A 19,857-nucleotide genomic window follows, 5' to 3' on the forward strand; every position below is an offset into this window, starting at 1 on the left:
CTGCAGGCGTTTTAGCCCCAGTGATTGGCATGTGTTCTGCTGGAGGCCTGAGCTGCTGCAACAGCCCTGAATTGAAATAAGGAAGTGAGTGATCAGTGCTAGAGTGGCGGAGGGATACACAGGCAATCCCCACTCTGGCCACGGCCAATATACACACTGCTAACCCGCCAGTGGAACTCCATCTAAGGAACGACCACACTCCTAGTCTGCCTCCACAGACCAACAAGCACACAACCCATCCGACATGGTATGTATTATCATTCATTCTGTGTTGAAGGGAAATGCTTTTTAATTGTAGGAAAGCCTAGTTAATACAAATGTAAACCCGGTGCGGTTTAATGGTTTTCCGTTTTCATATTTGCTAGTCACTCATTGATTTCTCTTACGAGCTACTGTACTATGTGTAGACGGGGACGGAAAACGCCCGCAAATCGCATTTATATGTGTTTTAGCCAGTGCATGAGGTATGGCGAAGCCCTATCATTGTCTGGCTTCGTACATGTTTGTTTTATTTTTTATGTCTGAAATGATGGTCACCTTCAAACCGGGACCGTAATTTCCCCATAACTGCGCAATTCATAGAGCATTATTGGCTATTCGGCTATATCGGGTCAAGTAGCTGGATCACGGCTGCACGGTGCAGATCGAATTAATACTTGGACGAGATTTAGTGGCATCGGAATAACTAGCAAGCTATTCTGGGTTATTACAGCATAATTCATGTTAGGGTACATTTTACAATCCGCCTTAGGAGCGCAGGCGTGCTGGGAAGCCTACCTAACGCTGTTAGAGACATAGGGGAGCCGTACGCTGACTTTCCCCCCCCCCCCCAGCAGAGCCATCATGTTTTTGCACATATGTTATAGAGATATTCGTGTTTTCCTCCCCGTAGCCGCTGTTCACACGTCTTGAACACGGTTAACCCGCGAATGGCGCTCCTCCCTTCATGAGGAAAACGAGCTGGCTGCGTTTGGTTTCCCTTTTTCTAGGTTGCACCATCTTGCTGCTCGAGCCGTGCCGAGCCGTGCCGTGATGGGAAATGGCACAACTGGATCTCGTCAATGTTCCGCAACGGAAACTGACCATACTCTGTAATTACAAGGTTATAGCTAAATTGTAGAAGAGAAAAAAGGCGATATCAGACGCAGTTCCGCCTTTACTGCGGGCTCCAGGGGTTTATCTTAGCCCGTGTTATCTATTTGTGTTATGTGGCTGATTTGGTTGCCTCTTTGCAAATTTTCGATGTTATGCAAATGTGGTACCCGTGTGAGTTGTCCAAGAAGCTCTTTCTGCCATTAGCCACTACAAAACATCAGCAGCTGTGAAGTTTAGTCGACTTTCTCCAAACCACTGTAACACCACATATTGTCAGCTATAAATATTACAGGACTGCCATTCTGTGCTACAGCTTATATATATTTTAAAGGTTATGTATTATTCTGTAGCAGCTTAAATTCTGCTCAACCAGGAGGTTTCAGTAGGCCACAGTGACTTGCAAAATATATGAACACACACACACACACACACACTGCCACACCAAGTCTGACCAATGTCACCAGATGTTGGAGCCACGCGTTCACATGCACATTGACATCTGCAACCAGCTAATGAAACAGAGCCCCTCCACCGGCTACGTCACATAAGGAGAAGTTACCGGGTGGAAATGATCTGGATGTGGAAAAAAGGCCTTCAAGCTAATCCATTGATTATCGAGCTTGATAGATCATTTATGGCCTGAGGGAGTCAAGAAGCTGTAGACCTCTTTCCCCCCCTCTGCTGTGATCAAATGTCCCATATATGGTATCGAGCCGCGATGCAGTTTCACGTTGCAACGCGGCGCAGTAATTGGAGTGTAAAGTGGAATTGTTGTGGAGTTAGCCTGCGTATCAGCATCTCTGAAAAGTTTAATCTACAGGCGTAAGCCCCTTGTCTGCATCAGTACGCCCATTGAAGTGGAAACAGTCTCTCCCATTGAGGTGGAAGTATCGGATAAGTAGTTGGACCATGCTAAGGCCCTATCCTATTCCTGTTATGCTCTTGTTTGCTGATGCATGTTTAGTAACTTGAAGGACATCTGATCTGCTGCAGTGAATAATTTATATGCTTGGCGGCAACACCTAGCCATGTTCCATGTCCCTAGTGTCTAGGAGCGATAAAGTGCTCTCTATGGTGCGGAGGAGTATTCAGCCACCTACAGCCACCAGGCCATATGGTGGACCGGTCCTGTCTGCAGGGTTTAGGGAGGCTGGTGATGTTTACAGCCATCCTCTCTCCCTCCTCCCCTCCAGACACAGCCTGGCCCCGAGGCCTCACTGTCTTTTGTCCAGCCTCAAAGAGAAGAGGTGTTCAGTGCTCCATGGAGCTCAGTGCTCCTATAGAAAAGGAGTGTGTGTGTGTCACACTGACTCTTTGTGTTTGTGCTTGTGTCATGGTCAGTGGAAGTGTGTAAGAAAGTGTGTGTGTGTGTGTGTCACACCCATCTGTCAGAGTGACAGCTGGTTTTTGCACCTTTCACTTGGTGAATGTAGAGAAGCTACTTCAGGATTTGTCTGGGCACCTCACAGTGACAGACTGGCACCTCAAAAAAAAAAAACAAAACAGGAAAATGTTGATAAAGGGTTGTTAATGAAGAAGATATTAACCGGCGTTCACGTACACCATTCAGCATCCCCTGTCAAATTAAACTTAGTGTGAACAGGGAAGGATGCGGTATGTTTGTACAAGGGTGATATGGCATCAAGTGAGAGTAAAAGATATTCCTCGCTGGCTTAGTGAACTGCCTCCTGCCTCCCACAGTCCTGTTTGGAGCGCATTGCTGAGGCCGGCTGCCCAGGCAACAGTGGGAGTGGTTGACCGACTCATGCCAACGGACCACTGCCAGCAGAGCACCACCCTTCCCCAAAAACACACACACACACAGACTCAATCCGCTACAAGCTGTTATTAAGAGTGCAAGCCTGGCAGTGAACATAAGACACCGTAAGACACCATGGATGGTGAATCACAGGGAGTTTCCTCTGAACAGCATGTCACATAAAGAGAGAGAAAAGAGACACATAGAGGGTAAAGGTCTTTAGGAGGAGGAGTTGGTACTGGCTGAGGTCCAAGCGGCTGGGGAAAAAAAAGGAAGAAAAAGCCAAAAAGGAAGGGATGGGCCGGTAGTGGGCCTGGTGGTGCAGCAGCACTGTGAGGCTCAAACAGCTTGGGCCTGAGCCAGGGGAGGATCCATAGCACTGAGTCACCAAACCCCACACCCAGTCCACTTAGAGAGACAGTGGGGGACATGAAGAGACAGCAAAGATGCATCAGGAGCGACACAGCATAACAAATGGGGTGACTAAGGAAAGATATGAAGAGAGACTCGTCAACAGAGAAAGAGAAGAGCGAGGACAGATCATAAGAGATAAGAGGGACAGTTGAAGATGACGGCAGAAAATAAACAGATAAGACTGAAAATATTGTTCAGACTGGGTGGCATGTTGGCGCTGGCGAGGCTGTTTTGTGTCTTGACATTTCCCTTTCCCACCAATGGAGATGGAGACAGGAAGAGAGTGCAGGGAGGGAGAAGAAAATCAAGCGCTGTTGTGTGCAGAGCAGGTTATTAAATCATGTCAGCTAATCGTTTGAGCGCTGCTGAAGTTATCCATGAACCCCTTGCTGGCCAGATCAATCCATCCTGTGGCTGCTGCTACTCAAGCCATGAGGAGAGGTCTCCTTTGTTTTTGATGAGTTAAAGGTCAGCTCGCAGCATGTCTTGCAGTGATCTGCTAAATCTTATCCAGTCTAACCAAATCTAGTCATTATGCAACAAATTAAATTTACTGAATCGAATTAAAAAATAAAGTACCCTCACCTCCAAAACGTGGACTTAATGAGGCTCAGGTTTCCACAGCCATGGGATTTGAGGATGACTCTGTTATTGGATGTGTGCTTGGCTGTATTCAGAGCCAGATTGCTTGTACAAACGCATAAACACACCGATGGGCTGCAGGAATTTGCTTTGAGGCAGAACTAGCTACTCTGACTAATTCACAGGAAACATGGGGCTGGAAAGTATTGGTGTTGAGGAAGAATGTCATTAAGACTGTTGTGTGTGTGTGTGTGTGTGTGTGTGTGTGTGTGTGTGTGTGTGTGTGTGTGTGTGTAGGCATGTAGGTATGTGTGTGAGTAGGCATGCATGTAGGTGCATGTTGGTGTGTGAGTATATGTGCACATCTGTGACTACTCCTGTTTGTCTGTGTGTGTTCCTCCTTTGTTGCCAGGCACAATGATGTCAGAGTGGTCTGTTAACAATAATAATAAAACAAACTCCTTTTTCTCTGATGCAGAGATGAGGGAGGGTACCTGTGGGAGTTATTTGCACCACAAGCTCTGTATTCACACTTTTACTGCTGTGGGTGTTTGTTTGAAATCAGTGGCTGCTTTTACAGAGAAGCCGGATCCATCTATGTAAAAAGCCTGGCAGTGGAAGCTCGCTTCCAAGCCATTTAAAGTATGTGTGAGTCACTATCAGCCATTAAAGAGCCCCAGCTAGTGGAGGGAACAGGCTGGGAGGGGAACCAAACCACGCCAACCAATCAGCAGACCCTTTTCCTGTTGGTAGGACCATGGAGAACACTCCCATACCGATATGTCCTAAAACAACCTCGCTTAACATTTTCTCCTTGTCTGGAAACAGCACCTCATCCGTTTTATAACAGTCTTGTTTCCCAGCCATCCCTCTTGTGAGGATCACCATGGCATAGTCTACTTTTACACAGTCCCATGGAGCCGCTCATCAGCTGCTCATGCAGTACCTTTGTAGAGCTCTCATTAGGTTGGCTTTCTAACAGCCTATGGCACAAACACAGCCGCTAAAAACATCTTGATAAGCCCCTGCTATCAGTGTGAGCCAAGCCTGATGACTGATTTTCATCATCAGTATCAATTATATGGCAGTCAAAGTCAAACCAGAGTCAGTGTGAGACTCTGATTGGCTTTAAATCATTAACTGGACAAAATCAATTAGGCACTGTGTAATTCTGCTTAGAGAGGAAAAGCAAAGACAAGTAATGTAAAGAAAATCTAAAGTTACAAATACTGAATCAAGTCCTTTTACTGTGGCCAGCGATTCGTTTGGGGTATTGCCATTTGTAAAGTTTGGCAGTCCCAACAGTAGATTCCAGCTGATGCCTGTGGTGATGGCCTTGCACTGAGGCCAACAGACCCCTGAACACTGTGGCCAGTGTTAAGCTGTGTGGTGGTTAGTGGGTGGGGATGGTGAGGAATGTAATGACGAAACATTTGATTTGGAATAATTACCTTGTTGAGTAACTTGTTTGTTTGTGATTCTCTCCCTCCCTCTTTTTTTCCAACCACAGGCCGACCAACTAACAGAGGAGCAGATTGCAGGTAGGAACAGAGAGATTTTCTCCTCTTTACTTTCCATCACAGCCAAATCCTTTCTTTTCTATTTACTAGCTGCTAGTTGATCAGTTCCACCCTACGAGAGCCATTAAAGTTCCTCCTCCTATTTCTCATTAGCTGTTCTTGTTGCTTCCACGTCACTCACAGAGAACGTGAAATGAAACAGAAAACTGAAGGATCTGGCATCCGCCCTCTCTTGGTAGATCATTAGCTTTTCACTATGAACAGGACATAAGGAGAAGAAGTATTTACAGCATGTCAGGAGTCAGGACTGAAACCAATCAAACTACAGTGAATATACAGTTTTCCAGGCACCTTGATATTCTTGATAAATAAATTATGTGAGCTCTGTACTAAAACTGGAGGCTGCACAGTTTCTTCTAAGTCTAACCCCCTCTGTGGCTAATTAGCTTGTGCTAATGCTCACTATTGCCTGCACTTTCCTGGATGGGTTTTATGGCCTGTAGTTTAGAAGGCTGCTCGTATGAAGAAAAAAAAAAACTGACGCACACATAAAAGTTCTTACACTGAAATCCTGTTGCTTTCTGTCAGCATAGTCTTCTGCTTTGTTCTGTTTTGTTTTTTTTCACAGTATGAGATAAGATCCCTATGTGGTTTCAGTACTCAGCACATTTACAGCTTCAGTTGTGTTCACGCTCATATGGGCCAATTCACAGACAAGCATGAACCGAGTTAACTCGGCCCCTGTAGTCACATCACTCACAAGAATCGATTAACCTTCTGGACCTTACTGCAGCGTCCTAACATAACCCATTTCTGTGACTGCATAGCAACAGTAATCTAACCTTTCGCTCGTACCTCCACCCCTGCAGAGTTCAAGGAGGCTTTCTCCTTATTCGACAAGGATGGTGACGGCACCATCACCACCAAAGAGCTTGGCACCGTCATGAGGTCGCTGGGCCAGAACCCCACAGAGGCTGAACTGCAGGACATGATCAATGAGGTGGACGCTGATGGTCAGTATACATGTGCTTGATTTATCCATAACATTAACAGCCTAGAGTTAATCCCTCTTGATATGTCAGTAATAACTAAGCTTTCTGTTAAAGAGGTCATATGAGATTCCAAATAAGGAAATAGAGCTAATATATTCCTCTTCAGTGGTCCCACATGGTGAGGCCGAAACAGGTGGCAGAAGTGGTATATTTTCCAACCACATTGCTGGAACAATTTATATTAGTGGATGCTCCTCACAATAAACTTTAACATGTTTTAAATCTTGAAATAATACTTCAAATACAGTGCTACAAGGCAACTCAGTTGTGATTCCTGTCAAAACATAAACAGAAGAGAGGACTAAATCATCATAGGGTGCTGGAATCGTCTTGTATTGCGCAGACATCAGGAATTAACATCTATTTTCTTTACTGGAAAATCGAGGTGCCTGATATTCTGGCAAATCTGTACATTTTACAAAGTCTGCCATAAGTGAGGGGGGAGGACTCTTAATATTTAGGTTACTATGATCCTTTCTTGTTCAATCCCCTATTTTTAAGTCAACAAAATGACCTGCCACCATCACACTTGCATAAAAACTACATACTTTCTTTCCAGTTATTAATTTCGGCTCAGTCCAAGGTGGTAGAGGACATAGTGAGAGATATCCATTAATATCAATTGTTCTGGGAGAATTTAACCACTATTCGGAGTTGACATTTCACTGCATGACTTTGTGTGTGATAAAACCTCTGTTACAAATGGATAAGAGATTAGACAGAGCATCCATTACTGCCCCATTTCAAAACACATCGCTGGTGTTGTTGCCCACCTCCCTCCCTTTTCTGCCAACTGTCAACCAACTGTCCAAGCCAACTGTCCGGCCAGCTTTATTTTCAGATGACGTGTCCCTCTGTGTCAGCAGTTTAGTCACTGTGTGTTCAGCTCCATCATAGTTGTCATTGTCAGAGATGTGGATGTGCAGGAGGTGCTTTCAGTGCTGGTGAGAAGAGCAGGCTAAGTGTTAAGAGACTGTCAGCGTTGGCGCCCCATGCTGAGTGCCGTAACTTAGACAGATTCTTCTCCTTCTCCCTGTTTACCAACTCTTTATCCTGCACTGCAGCGTCTCCCAAAGGTACTGTGATTAAAAGAGAGTGATCGAAAGAAAGAGAAAAAGAGGGAGAGAGAGAGAGAAAGAAGTCAGAGCAAGAAGTTAGCTAGTAGCTCCCAAGCTGGCTGTCCTTGGGCAGTACAGTTGAGGATGTTAGCTGTCAGTGGGGCCTTTACCCCAGTGGTGCTCTGTCAGCTTATAGGATTTCGTAAATGGGACCGCATTGATTAGGAGAAATCAATTGCACCGCAGCTTGGCTGCCCCTTTATTGAAACGTCCTCCCACCATCCTCAGCACCTTCCCCTCCCCCCCAGTTACACCAAAGAGCAAGCATACACACACACACACACACACCATCACTAACATCCCCTTGTTCTGCCTCTGCCTCCCTTGGCTGATGCAATCTAGGTCAGACAGCAATGAAGCTAGTAATGGAAAATAAAAGTGGTTACATAAGGCCTCGCTGCGCTTTGCACATCCCGTACCCACATCGGCAGCCATGGGATGTCAGCCGGCCCATTGAAAATCAGCTTTATTTACCAAGCAAGGATGCTGTGGCAAAGAATGACAATGAATGGAAGAGAGGATGGAGAGCTTTTGCTAGACAGAGAGCTGTTATAAGAAATATTCTCTCAGTTGTTTGACTGTAAGAGCCAAGCTGCAATTTATGGACAGTGCGGATTACAGTATGAAATGGAAACGCTGCTGTTTTTCTTACAACACGGATGGGGATCTAACCACACCCACTTAAAATGATACAGGGGTTCTGTATTCCTGGCATAGGCAGACCATGATGAGATAAAAAAGGCAAAACAGATGTTTGAGACAAGATAAAGCAATTAAATTATGGATTAAATAACTGCAGGACAAAAATACTTGCTTCAGTCGCAGCACATCACTCATCATCATTACACAATCCCACCCCTCTTTCTTATCTCAGGGCTGGAAGTTGGCTTTATGATGCAGGAAAACTGATGACCACACATACAAGTGCGCTGAGATGCCTCAGCCTTCTATAGTTTGCGTCAGCACCTCTTATGTGTAATCGCACCATCTCCCACTCGGTTCACTCCTTATATTCTCTCCTCTTCACATCTCCCTCATCTCCATCTCCCTCTCTACCGCCTACTCCCTCCCTCTCCTTTTTCTCTCACTTTCCCTCCCACCATTTTCTCTCTCTCCCTGCCTGCCTTCCTCCCTATCTCCATCTCTCCTTGCTTCCTTCTCTCCCTCCCTGCTTCCTTCCTCCACTGCAGCAGCTGGCCCGTGGTGCAGTTGAGCAGATATCACTCAAGGGCTGCCTTGCTTCTCTAGTCACTGCGCCCCTCAGATGATGGTTTTTCCAGTTGCAGCCTTGCCCTTCTCCCCCTCCTCAGCCTCCCTCCCGAGCCCTCCAGTGGCAGCATGTGTTCCCTCGGTGCTGCTGGCTGTCTCTGTGCATTAGATAACAGGTCCTTAGATTGTTACCCCGGGTCATGAGATCACCATCTGCCCAATCACATTACTGCATCCCTTTTTGTTCTACACACACACACATCCATTCTCTTGTTCTCTCTCAATGTTGCTCTCCGAGGCTTGCTCTATCATTGGTTAATCTGCGTACAATCCGCCCCCCCCCCCCTTGCCCCATCAGTCCCACCCCAGGGCTAATCCTGGCGGGTACTTTGCCCTTGGTGTCCCTGACCTTCTCGTAGGTCTCTCTCTCTCTATGACAAAATTTCTATGTGTTTTCTGTCAATTCCTAATGACAATACACATTCACACATTCATTCTCTAAATTCTCATAACATCTCCATAGAAGCAAGGCTTACCACTATTAAAATTACCACCAACCCTCCCATCCTCCCTTCTGTGGCTGCAGTTGGTGAGCTGCTGAGCTCCTCATAGATCCTTCCCCTGTCAAGAGGGTCTGATCCCCTAGTAATCCTGTCTTGACAACAGCAACATGGATATTGATCCTATTGCACGCATACATGCACCACCAGCAGTTAGCAACACCAGAAACACCAAAAACACCACCACCACTGGCTTAATTGTCCAAATGTTCACACTTTTGGGCGACCCAAAAACATTATGCAAGAAGCTGCCTGATATTTGAGGAGAAAAAAAGGACAAAAAGTGGGATTTTAGGATGGATAAAAGTGGAAAGGAGGAATGGAGCATCTGGACTGAAGCTCCCCACCTCCCTTCTTGTCCTTCTTGCTTCCCCTACAGCCTCAGTTTCTGACAGCGGCACCAGGAGAGATGAGCTTTTAATTTATCCAGGCTCTTTGAAGGCCAAGCTGCACAGTACACTGTATGTCTACATTATGGATGACTGGCCATGTGTCTCCCCCCTCGCAGTGCTGCTGTGCTTTGTATATACGCAACCTCCTCCCGGGGCTTCCCTGAGGAAGAAAGGGGAAAACACACACACACACACAGGCCCTCACACACATACATCCCCCCTCCCCCTTGCAGTGGCTGTGTTTATCACAGGATGGAAGGTGCATACTAAAATGATATGAGGGCTGCTGTCCTCTCCGCAATTACTCATGTCTCAGGTTGCACCGTCACTTCCAGAAACGCCTCTGGAGAGAAGTTATACCCCATACAATAATATAAACACTACTGTCATACACAGGGGCAGAAAGGGGACTGGAGCACTAAATGAGTATTTTCAGTTGGGTGCTTTTCATCAGCTAAATGCTGCTTTATATTATCTCTACCAATCTGAGTTTGCTTTTAAGTAATTGCAATTTTTGCTGATTAAATGTGCCTCATTGATCACCTGTTCCAGGTAATGGAACCATTGACTTCCCGGAGTTCCTGACCATGATGGCCAGAAAAATGAAGGACACAGACAGTGAGGAGGAGATCCGTGAGGCTTTCCGGGTATTTGACAAGGTAAATGAAGTTTAAAGTGCATAGAGAGGATATTATAGAGCTGTTTCTATGCCAGGCAAGCTTCGTTTTTAAGGTTTATTTTTAATCCTTATTAAAAATAGAACTATAGGTACTTGCTTGTAGCTATACTATCATCTGATAAGCTTTTCAAAGGGGCAGCATGTAAGTATTTTAAACATTCAAACATTGACAATAACAGTTTTGATGTTATGTCAAAGATGCCTATGTATTACATTGCAGAGATATCTACTGAAGTTAGCTTGCTAACTGACTAGCATTGACTCGTCCCTTACCTAATGAATTTGGCTAGCATTGACTCGTCCCTTACCTAATGAATTTGCAAAGTAAACCTCGGCGGAAATCATTGTTCCCCGAATCCGTTCAGATTTGGCAACATGTCAACGACTGCCAACGAACATTAGCAAGTGAGCCCAATCCCAAAACACGCATACAACACGCTCTCAATCACACCCTGAATGACAGAATACACAGAGAGGGCCTGTAAAAACTTAATGGAGTTTTGATGGCCCACCAAAGTTTGGGGAGGGGGCAAAGAGTGCATTCCCTGGTTTCTTACAACAAGGGAACCCCAAACTTTCTGGTAATATGTTGCCCCCTATTTGTTTACAATATGATTTCCACAGGCCTGTTCTTACGCTATATTGCCCCTTTAAGTAAGATTGAAAGTAAAGTTGATTGTGAAAGGAATAAGAGTTACCCAACCTACTGCTTGTTAAACAACATGCGCCATGTCTGCTCAGTAATTTATCTGGTGGGAATTTTTTTTTCCCACCGTTTGTCAGCCATTTGGGTTTTTTTGTACGTTTCATACATTTGATCCCATGCTGCATGTTTCCAGGATGGAAATGGCTACATCAGCGCTGCAGAGCTCCGTCACGTCATGACGAACCTGGGAGAGAAGCTAACGGACGAGGAAGTGGACGAGATGATCAGAGAAGCAGACATTGACGGAGACGGACAGGTCAACTACGAAGGTAAAAATAAATAACTAAAGGAAACAGCTACTAAAATGTCATGGTGCACTAAGCACAAACAGCTTCAGTTACTAGGCCATGGTATAAGGTATATGGTTTATTAAACAGGGGGACCAGACACTTCATTTTCCAAGCAAGTGTATTTCTCTGAGGGTAACTGCAAGATAAGCTAGCCACACGTAATATTAGTTATTAGACAGGGGCTATAGATGGAGCCTGCTGAAACAGAGATGGGAGAAAGTCATCCTTCTGAATTACCATCAGTGTGCCAGGAGCTTTTTCTCTCTTTCTCCCATCCCCCTTCTGTCGGTCCCTTGGCACATTACACGAGAGACTGCGCTCATTTTCTAGAAGGCTGTTGATATATTATGAACAGTCCATAAGTCTTGGCTGAAAAGTGTCCTACTTCTACCCTCCCATTGTACCACAGACAGAATATGTACTCTATGAACAACGGAAGCCTCCCTTTATTTCATTTGTATTATGTTGTGTGCACGTGCGTGCATATGATCATCACATCGCTCCAAAACTGTAAGCACAATGCAAGAGCGTTTTAATCAAATGGGTTTAATGAGATGAACATGGAAGCCGTTTGGAAAGGGGACACTAATTAGGATGTGTGTTCTGAACCTGCTCAAGTTGATTAAAAAATTAATAAAGCATTTAACAATTTAGCAGGTGACTGCTCTTACTGGCAACAGGCTGTGCCAAGGCTTTAAACCTGATGTCCTTATTGTCTTTTGTCCTCTCTCTCTCTCTCTCTCTCTCTCTCTCTCTCTCTCTCTCTCTCTCTCTCTCTCTCCCTGCAGAGTTTGTACAGATGATGACTGCAAAGTGAAGCTTGCCCGCCCCGTCCTGTCCCCTCTTAGAAGAAAAAAAAAAAGAAAAAAAGAAAAAAAAAATCAAAATGTTTTACTTACCTCTTGGAAAAATGTTCATTTATTCATACTGTTTCTGTATAGAAAATAATTGAATGTTGAAATAAAATATCCTTCTGTCCACACAGGAAAAATATAAAAATATACAAAAAATATCTGCATGAAAATGATGGTTAGTGATCCTGTCCCCTCCCCCCGGAGATCAGTTTAGCATCAGTACTTAACAAGTAAAAATAATAACAACAAACCCTGTAACTACTACCTTCAGACTAAAGCAAAAGCATTTGGCGAACTCCTTCCAGTTCCATTTGCTAGTGGTAAATGTCTGGGCTGGCCATCTCTTCTTTCTCTCTCTGTTTTCTGTTCTTCATGCATGCAGCTTGAGACCGGAGCACTAACCCCTTTGCCCCCCCTCCCAATCCCTCCTCCGGGCTACCAGAGCGTGCTGATTCCACTATAAGCTGTCCTCTTGTTGGTTTGGTACAGTTTTTTTGTATTTGGAGAGGAACCCTGTACGGTTAAGATGAGAGCATATACCAGGTTCTAACTAAAGCGTTAAAGTGGAATGGGACTTAATTGTATGCTAGATAAAAAGAGAAAAAAAACAATGTACAAAAAATACATTTTCAAATGTTTGGCATGTTCTTTTGTTTTTTTTGTTATGTTATTTGGACGGCCATCTTAGTAGTTGTGCGTCCTGCCCTTTTAAAAGGAGGGGGGACTTAAAGAGTCTTACGGTGAGCTTTCTTTTTTTTTTTTCTTTTTCTTTTTTTTTTTCGCTGAGATGGAGTGTCTGTCCTCTTTTCTTGCAAGAGAGAATCACTGGCCTTCACTTTTCTTTTTCTTCTTCTGTTTCTCGACTCAGATAAGAGCATAGTGAGGGGTGTACTGTGTTTGCAGCGCATGCTGTTAGGAGTGTCAGCAGGCACCAGTCTTCGCAACTGTTCATCTGAGTTCAGTTTACATTCATTCCAAGTTGTACATGCTAGTCTTTATTTTTTTTTTCAAATAAAAGACCATGAACTTTATCATGTCTTATGTCATTTTTCTTATGCTTGATTGTGAAAATGATCTATAAAGGCAGCATAATAAGTCTGTATGTTGTTTACTCACTAGACAAATGTGTCAATAATAAATGATTATAAGCATCGTTCTCTCCCTGTGCAGTGTCATTGGGTGATGTTGAGCAGAGGCAGGATTCACTGTATAATACTGTGGCATATTACATGGCAGTGGGGTTGTGGAGAGAGTGAGCTGCCCACAGGGGAGGGAGAGGCAGCAGAGAGTGTTTGCTCTCGCGCTCAGCCGTGGATATACATACACATCTATGACGCCTCTCTTCTCTCTCAAGACACAGCTGGTTGCTAGGCAACAGCAGCATGCTGTAACTGGGATGTTGGGGGTTTTTGAAAAGGCAAGTGGGAGTTTGAATAAACCCTCCTGCTTCTGCTGATGACTCCATGTTGGCTTGTCCTAGTAAGGCAAACCAGGCCACAACACTACTGCCGTGTACACTTTTTTTAACAGCACACACACATACACATACACAGAGGACAGGCAGGCAGGAAGGTCTCTGCCGTGCCTCCAGCAGCATACTACCTAAATGCCTAAAAAGTCAAGTAACAGCAGAATCGTTTTACTATATTTGGACTGTAATTTGACCATGTTTGGAACAGAGCAACTGAGCAGACAGCTCTCCACCCACCTGCACTACCCTTAATCATACCCCTATACATAGGCACACACACATTATTCTTTTTACACAGATATGGGGCACGGCTCTGCTTTCAAAGGGAAAGGCACCACATTCTTTGCATTTTTCATACACTATCTCTGTAGATCTGTTTTAAATGAGATGCCATTCAGCTCTTATGAAATGAGACTCCCCTGCATCAATCAGATAAATTGAGGCTGAGTGAAAGAAAGGGTGGGTAGTCAGAAACAGGATTAGAAACCCTGCCCAAATACTGCCAGCAAGTATGTTTACCATCCCCTAATTACAGCCACTGTGTTTTATTTTGAAGAAAACCAGGCAAACTAATGCACTGAGCCCTCCTTACTCGCTCCTCCCTGCAGCACCAGACAAGCCAATAGGAACAGACGTGAAATTGACTGACAGCTGGGGCTGAAGCACTGCTCTTCTAGGTTACCTCAGATAGTCAGGTGCTCATAACCATGAAATTTACATTTAAAGGTTCTTTGTTCAATGTTAAATAAATAAGAACATACATAAAGCAAATTCTATAAATGCTTTCATGAAATAATGTAATAAATTAGTAAAACTCAACCTATGATTTTTAAATGCTATTCCATCATTTTCATAATAAAGGTTTTATAAGAGTTCATTCTGATTTCATTAAAATACAGCTTTTTACTTTATTTCATAACAAGCTTTTGCAAATGTCTGGTTAATATTTCATAGTGGCATTTTCCCAGTGACATGTTTATCTCATGCCTCATTCTACTGTATATCATAATGTCACTCCTCATGACAGTGGAATAGTCTCCAGTGTCCGTCCCGTCAGCTTTCAGCCTGTCACATATGCCTCCAACTTTCTCCTATCAGGCTCGACAACTGCCAACTGGAACTGTAGTGCCAGCCAGCCAGCCAGCACCTGGCTGGAGAAACCAGAAAGAAAGACGTTTATCTTTCACTGAGTTTAATATCTTCCTGTCTCTAGAGTCACAACACTCCCGACTCACTAGCTGCTCTTAAGTTTGATGCCAAGTAGGCCTAATAATCCAAGCTCAGAATGTACTCTAGCCGAGCTGGGTGGCCAGGTAGGTAGCCTAAGGAGCCTTGTTAAATGAAATAAAAAGCAGAGGTTAGTTACTGAGTCGTACTGTGTTTATTTACAGCAGCAGCAAGTTGGTTTATTTTAGAACCGTTTGCACTGTTGCTGCTCACGCTAACAGGAGCTAGTTAAATCTGGTAGCAGCCTTGCTAATCAAAGCTGAGATTGGCTGAAAGTTGAAAACAAGAATAATGAATGAAATAAAAGTTCATAGCAAGTTCAGCTTAAATTATTTGCTGAATTTTTAAACCATTTATTTGTTTTAATTATGTTTTATCTTTCAATATTATTTAATTTTTTTTTTTAAATGTTTAATGCTTTAGAGTTCCACACTGTTTTGAGAAACAGAAACCATCTTATCTTGAACTGACTATAATTCACAGATGTTAGGACAAGCCTGCAGATACCAGTTTCCCCTGCCACATCAGATATTTCTTAAACTTAACACCCAACAGTTACAGTATTAAGCTTTGCACGTGTTCTGACAAGTATGCAGTATCAGTATCAACCTTACAAACACATGCACCTGCACATACACAGAACAGCTGGGACACCAAACAAAGGACAAACCCACTGGGGATACGACTCCGCTGATGGGTTTGTGCTACCGCTCTAGGTGCCAGTCACCCAATGAGGCACAACTAAACACACCCTGTCAACCAATCCCAAGATGGAAAGAGTGCGGGTTCTCTGGAAAAGGCCTCCCCTCATCTCAGGGGAGGAAGGGACACCTGAGCACCCCGGGGGTTAAATTAAGAACATCAATATTTCACGTGTAAATGAAGCAGCGCACTGCAGAGGCAGTAATGCGAGAAGGATTGACCGGGCAGAGGTATCACGTATCAGCGCTCCTGGAAAGAACAGGCACACTTATGAGACAGGCTCATGACATACACCAGGAGTGTGTATGTCTATGACAGGGTGTGTGTCCTGTATATATGTGTTTGTGTGTGTGGGCGGGTGCAGACTGGGCATGTGTTAGGTGACATGGAGTCCTGTTTGTTGGTGTATTGTCCAGCTGTATTAGCAAGTTAAGGAAGTGGACGAGGTGAGTTGAGCCAGGCACAACATCAATATGGGAAAGCTTCTGGCACTTTCTACCACACACACGCACGCATACGCACACGCACACGCACACACACACACACACACACACACACACACACACACACACACACACACACACACACACACACACAGAGTAGTAGTAGTAGAAGTCCATTAGCACCAGCTTAATGTGTTTTGGATGTTGTTATACTGAGCTAAACAAGCATATTTTTCTTGCTGTTGGCTGTGAAGGTGGCAACATTTGAAAAGAATGGGCCAGTGCTCGCTAAAGCTAAAGGTACAGAGTCACAAGCACAGTAATAAAGAACGGCAGAGACGACCTTTTATAATGGTTTGATCTTTACACCTTTGCACTCACGCTGTGCACGAACACACACACACACACAATCTCCTTGCAAAATTCTCCCTATTTCGTGCATGTATGGATCTCACCTGTGGCCACACAAGAACTTTCCGCCTACTTCATTACTGCATTTTATCTTTTGCCTTTAAAGCTGTCCTCTCTCATTCTTTATTTTGCTGTATTATTCATGCCAAAACAGCAGAGACACCTACAGTAATTAGCTTCTATGGATTTAGCCATAATGTTTTTGCAGCCTCGCTGCATATTATGGGCCTTGGAGGATCGTTTTCACTGTGTTGCGCTAATGACGACTGTAGAGGTGGTAGAGCAAAGCACCGCAGGGGGTTTTGGCTGTTCTTGCTCCTCATACTCTGCAATGCAGCGTCCCCTCCCCCCCACACCCCCACCCCCTCGCCATCCCAACAAACCCAGCTAAGCTCCCCTCTAAATCAGTCCTGGTGCCTTTTCAATTACTGGGAGCAGCGTGGGTCTCTCACTAACTCTTCCTCTCAACCCTCTAATAGCCCCATCTCTCGCTTTTTTATCCTCCTCACTCTGTCATTCCCTCGTCTTGATTTCTCACTCTGTCTCCCTCTCTTGTCCTCTCCCTCTCTCTTTCCCCCTCATTTACCTTGCTCTCTCATCTCTGCCTGCCCCATTTGTCTTACAGTGCATTTTCATTTTTATGGACTCCAATCACTCTTGTACTTTTTTTTTCTCTTCCTCCTCCAGCCCCCTTTACAGTGCGTCAGTGTCACCGTCACCATCTCTGGGCTTTTCCTCATCGGTGCCAGGCCCCCCTCTATTTACCTAGAAGAATAGGCTCATCCATTTTTGATTGTTGTGAAATATTACGGCGGTGTCACGACAACCAAACCTCGCTGAACCTCATGCAATATTCAGAGGCGATGATATAAGATTCCTGCTAATGAAAAAAACAATACAAACAGCCCTTTAATAACAGCCTGGCAGAACAGCCTGCTTCCTATTGAGCTTCAGGAGCTCAGCTGACTTGTTGTGGCCAAAGGCTGAGAGACCCCGTACATCAACGCTGGGTCCCTGGACTGAAAGCACCAGCACCCATGAGCCTGTTTGCTACATGGGGCCCCACTTGTGCTATGTGGCTTATCTACATAACAGCCACCATTATCAGCATAGTAGGAACAATCTCTAGCATGGGAGTCCACCTGTTGTGCAAAGCCCCCCTTTGCATTATATATTGTACAGCCAGGGACGAGAGACAAAGTGACTGTGAAAGGGCCAGTGAAGCTTTTATTCGTCCTGCTTGTGCTCTGTCACACAACATATTTAAAGACAGAACAAATGCATACACATGCAAAAATCAAATACACCCATTCACACGTACACGCACTCCTCTTACACACATGAGCACGGGGCAGGGGGCCGGAGTGGCAGTGGATTGCATCACCAGCTCTTCCAACAGGGATAAACTGGACTGGAAAAAGGAGAAAAAAAATAGCAAAGAACGATCAATGCAGGGAGCCCAATCCAAAGAGACAGGATGCAGAAGAGGTAATGAGGAAAAAGGGGGGAGAGAGGGAAAAACGAGAGAGATGGAAAGAGGGGGAGGAGGAGGAGGGTGTCAGGGAGAAAGCGCTGAGCTGGGATCCTCCTGCTAGGGATTTCCTCCCTCTGATGAATCCCCCCATTTCTTTTTTATTTTTTTTTACCGCAACGTAATCTTTCCTGGGCTCATTGCACATTCCCTGCCAATACCCGAGCACTGCACACTGCTACCTTCACTTCAAACACTGCTGCTGCTGCTGCTGCAGATCTACTGAGCCATGTCCTGCCCCGTCCTGCCCCGTCTGCACAACAGCTCACTGCCAAGCCCCTAACAGATTGGCACCAGCCTGACACCGGAGAGTAGGATGACGAGAGGGAACGAGAGGCATATGTATAAAAAGGGCAAGGGGAGGGAGTGGGTGTGGGGGAGAGAGTGCAATGGGGGGCCAGTCTTGCAGAGGCAATGCAGAGGCAATACGATGCAAATGCAACATAATGCAGTGGTGCTGGGGGAGGCATTGCAGATGAGACAGGGCAAGGACGTCCAAGAGGAGGCTGTTACTCCAAGCCCCCACGGGCACGAAGGAGGATGCTGGTAACGCACCCTTGACCTTGATGGACGTATTCTATGAATTACATATCAGTACGCAATGGAAATGTGCAACAGTAGCTGCAAATGAAAGTGAGAATGGCCCGAGCTAGTCCTCTTCTGTCCCAGCCGACAGATTTGTTTGCATCACTTCCAACTTCTACCCCTCCCTCCTCTAAACACACACATGCACATGGATCAGCTCATGCACACACTCTCATAACAATCTACACACATGTGCCCAACTGTTTAATTATTCATTACCAATATACGCACAGTCTGAACAAAACACAATCGGCTCAAATGTACCTTGACACAAAAGAAGTCATTACAGCAAATAGGCTGGGGTTTAGGTAATGCAGACACGGCAATCCACAATGACGCAGTTCAGAGTAATACAATTTTCAGAAGTAATCTTGTTTCAAGTCTTGTTACACCGCATACAGTCAGAGAGTCACAACACCACTCCCTCTTCCCTCAGTGAACAAGTCTGGAGAATGTTCCCTTAAATGTTACCGTCCTCCTTTTCTGATTTAATAATTCAATAAAGCTAAACTTAAAATGGTCTGTGCTCTCTCAGGGCTGCCAGGAACAATTCAATTAGCCAGACAGCGTGTTGTGACAGCCTGGTTTATGCTTAGATCCCTTATTTGTTCGTTGTGTTTGTATAACCCCTCAGCCCCAACCACCTCTCTGTCTTCCTCTCCCTCTCTCTTTCTGTCAGTTCTTCCTGCATTGACAGTACATTTGAGTGCCAAGAAAGCTGAGGCAACTAGCCGACTCAGACTTTTTCTGTCCTGCTGTGACGAGCCGCGGGCCACATTTTGTGCCGTGGGTGAAAAAAAAAAGAACGGGGAAAAAAAAACCCTGCTGTCAAGGGGTAGTTGGAAAAGACAGCAGGGAGAAATGTGATGGGGATGGAGAGGCTCTGCATTTGTATAATATTGTATGTGAAAGGTGCTGACAGGCGACAGTGTGGGAAGGGCACAGCATTCGTTCGCAGGATGGGTCGGTCAGCCAACCGTCAGCACCGGCTAATCCGGAGCTGTGTTGATTGACAGAGGGCCAACTGTCAGCAAATGAAAAGGCCTTGTCCTCAACACCACACTGAGGCTTTTCTGAACAATAGCATCGCCCTGCATGAATACGTGTTCGCCTCAGGCCCGAGGCAGAAATGGGAGGTGATTATTTGCATGTTAACATATGGCCAAGGCTTCAAATGATCCTGTACAATAATCAATACTCAAGTCCAAAGGTAAAGTTCTAAATAATGAGCAGAATATGTTATATACTGGACAGTTT

General features: G+C 44.9%; 1 protein-coding gene across 1 annotated transcript; it reads left to right on the top strand.

Annotated features, from left to right (window-relative positions):
- The first annotated feature begins 113 nt into the window (after window positions 1-113).
- Window positions 114-13,261, top strand: calm1b (calmodulin 1b). The gene is made up of 6 exons (XM_041063866.1): window positions 114-247; window positions 5,361-5,391; window positions 6,240-6,383; window positions 10,254-10,360; window positions 11,220-11,355; window positions 12,165-13,261. The coding sequence occupies exons 1-6, from the start codon at window positions 245-247 to the stop codon at window positions 12,191-12,193; spliced, it is 450 nt and encodes a 149-aa protein (XP_040919800.1). The 5' UTR covers window positions 114-244; the 3' UTR covers window positions 12,194-13,261.
- Window positions 13,262-19,857: the final 6,596 nt, after the last annotated feature.

This window comes from Toxotes jaculatrix, chromosome 19, assembly GCF_017976425.1.
Source record: "Toxotes jaculatrix isolate fToxJac2 chromosome 19, fToxJac2.pri, whole genome shotgun sequence".
Taxonomy (NCBI): domain Eukaryota; kingdom Metazoa; phylum Chordata; class Actinopteri; family Toxotidae; genus Toxotes; species Toxotes jaculatrix.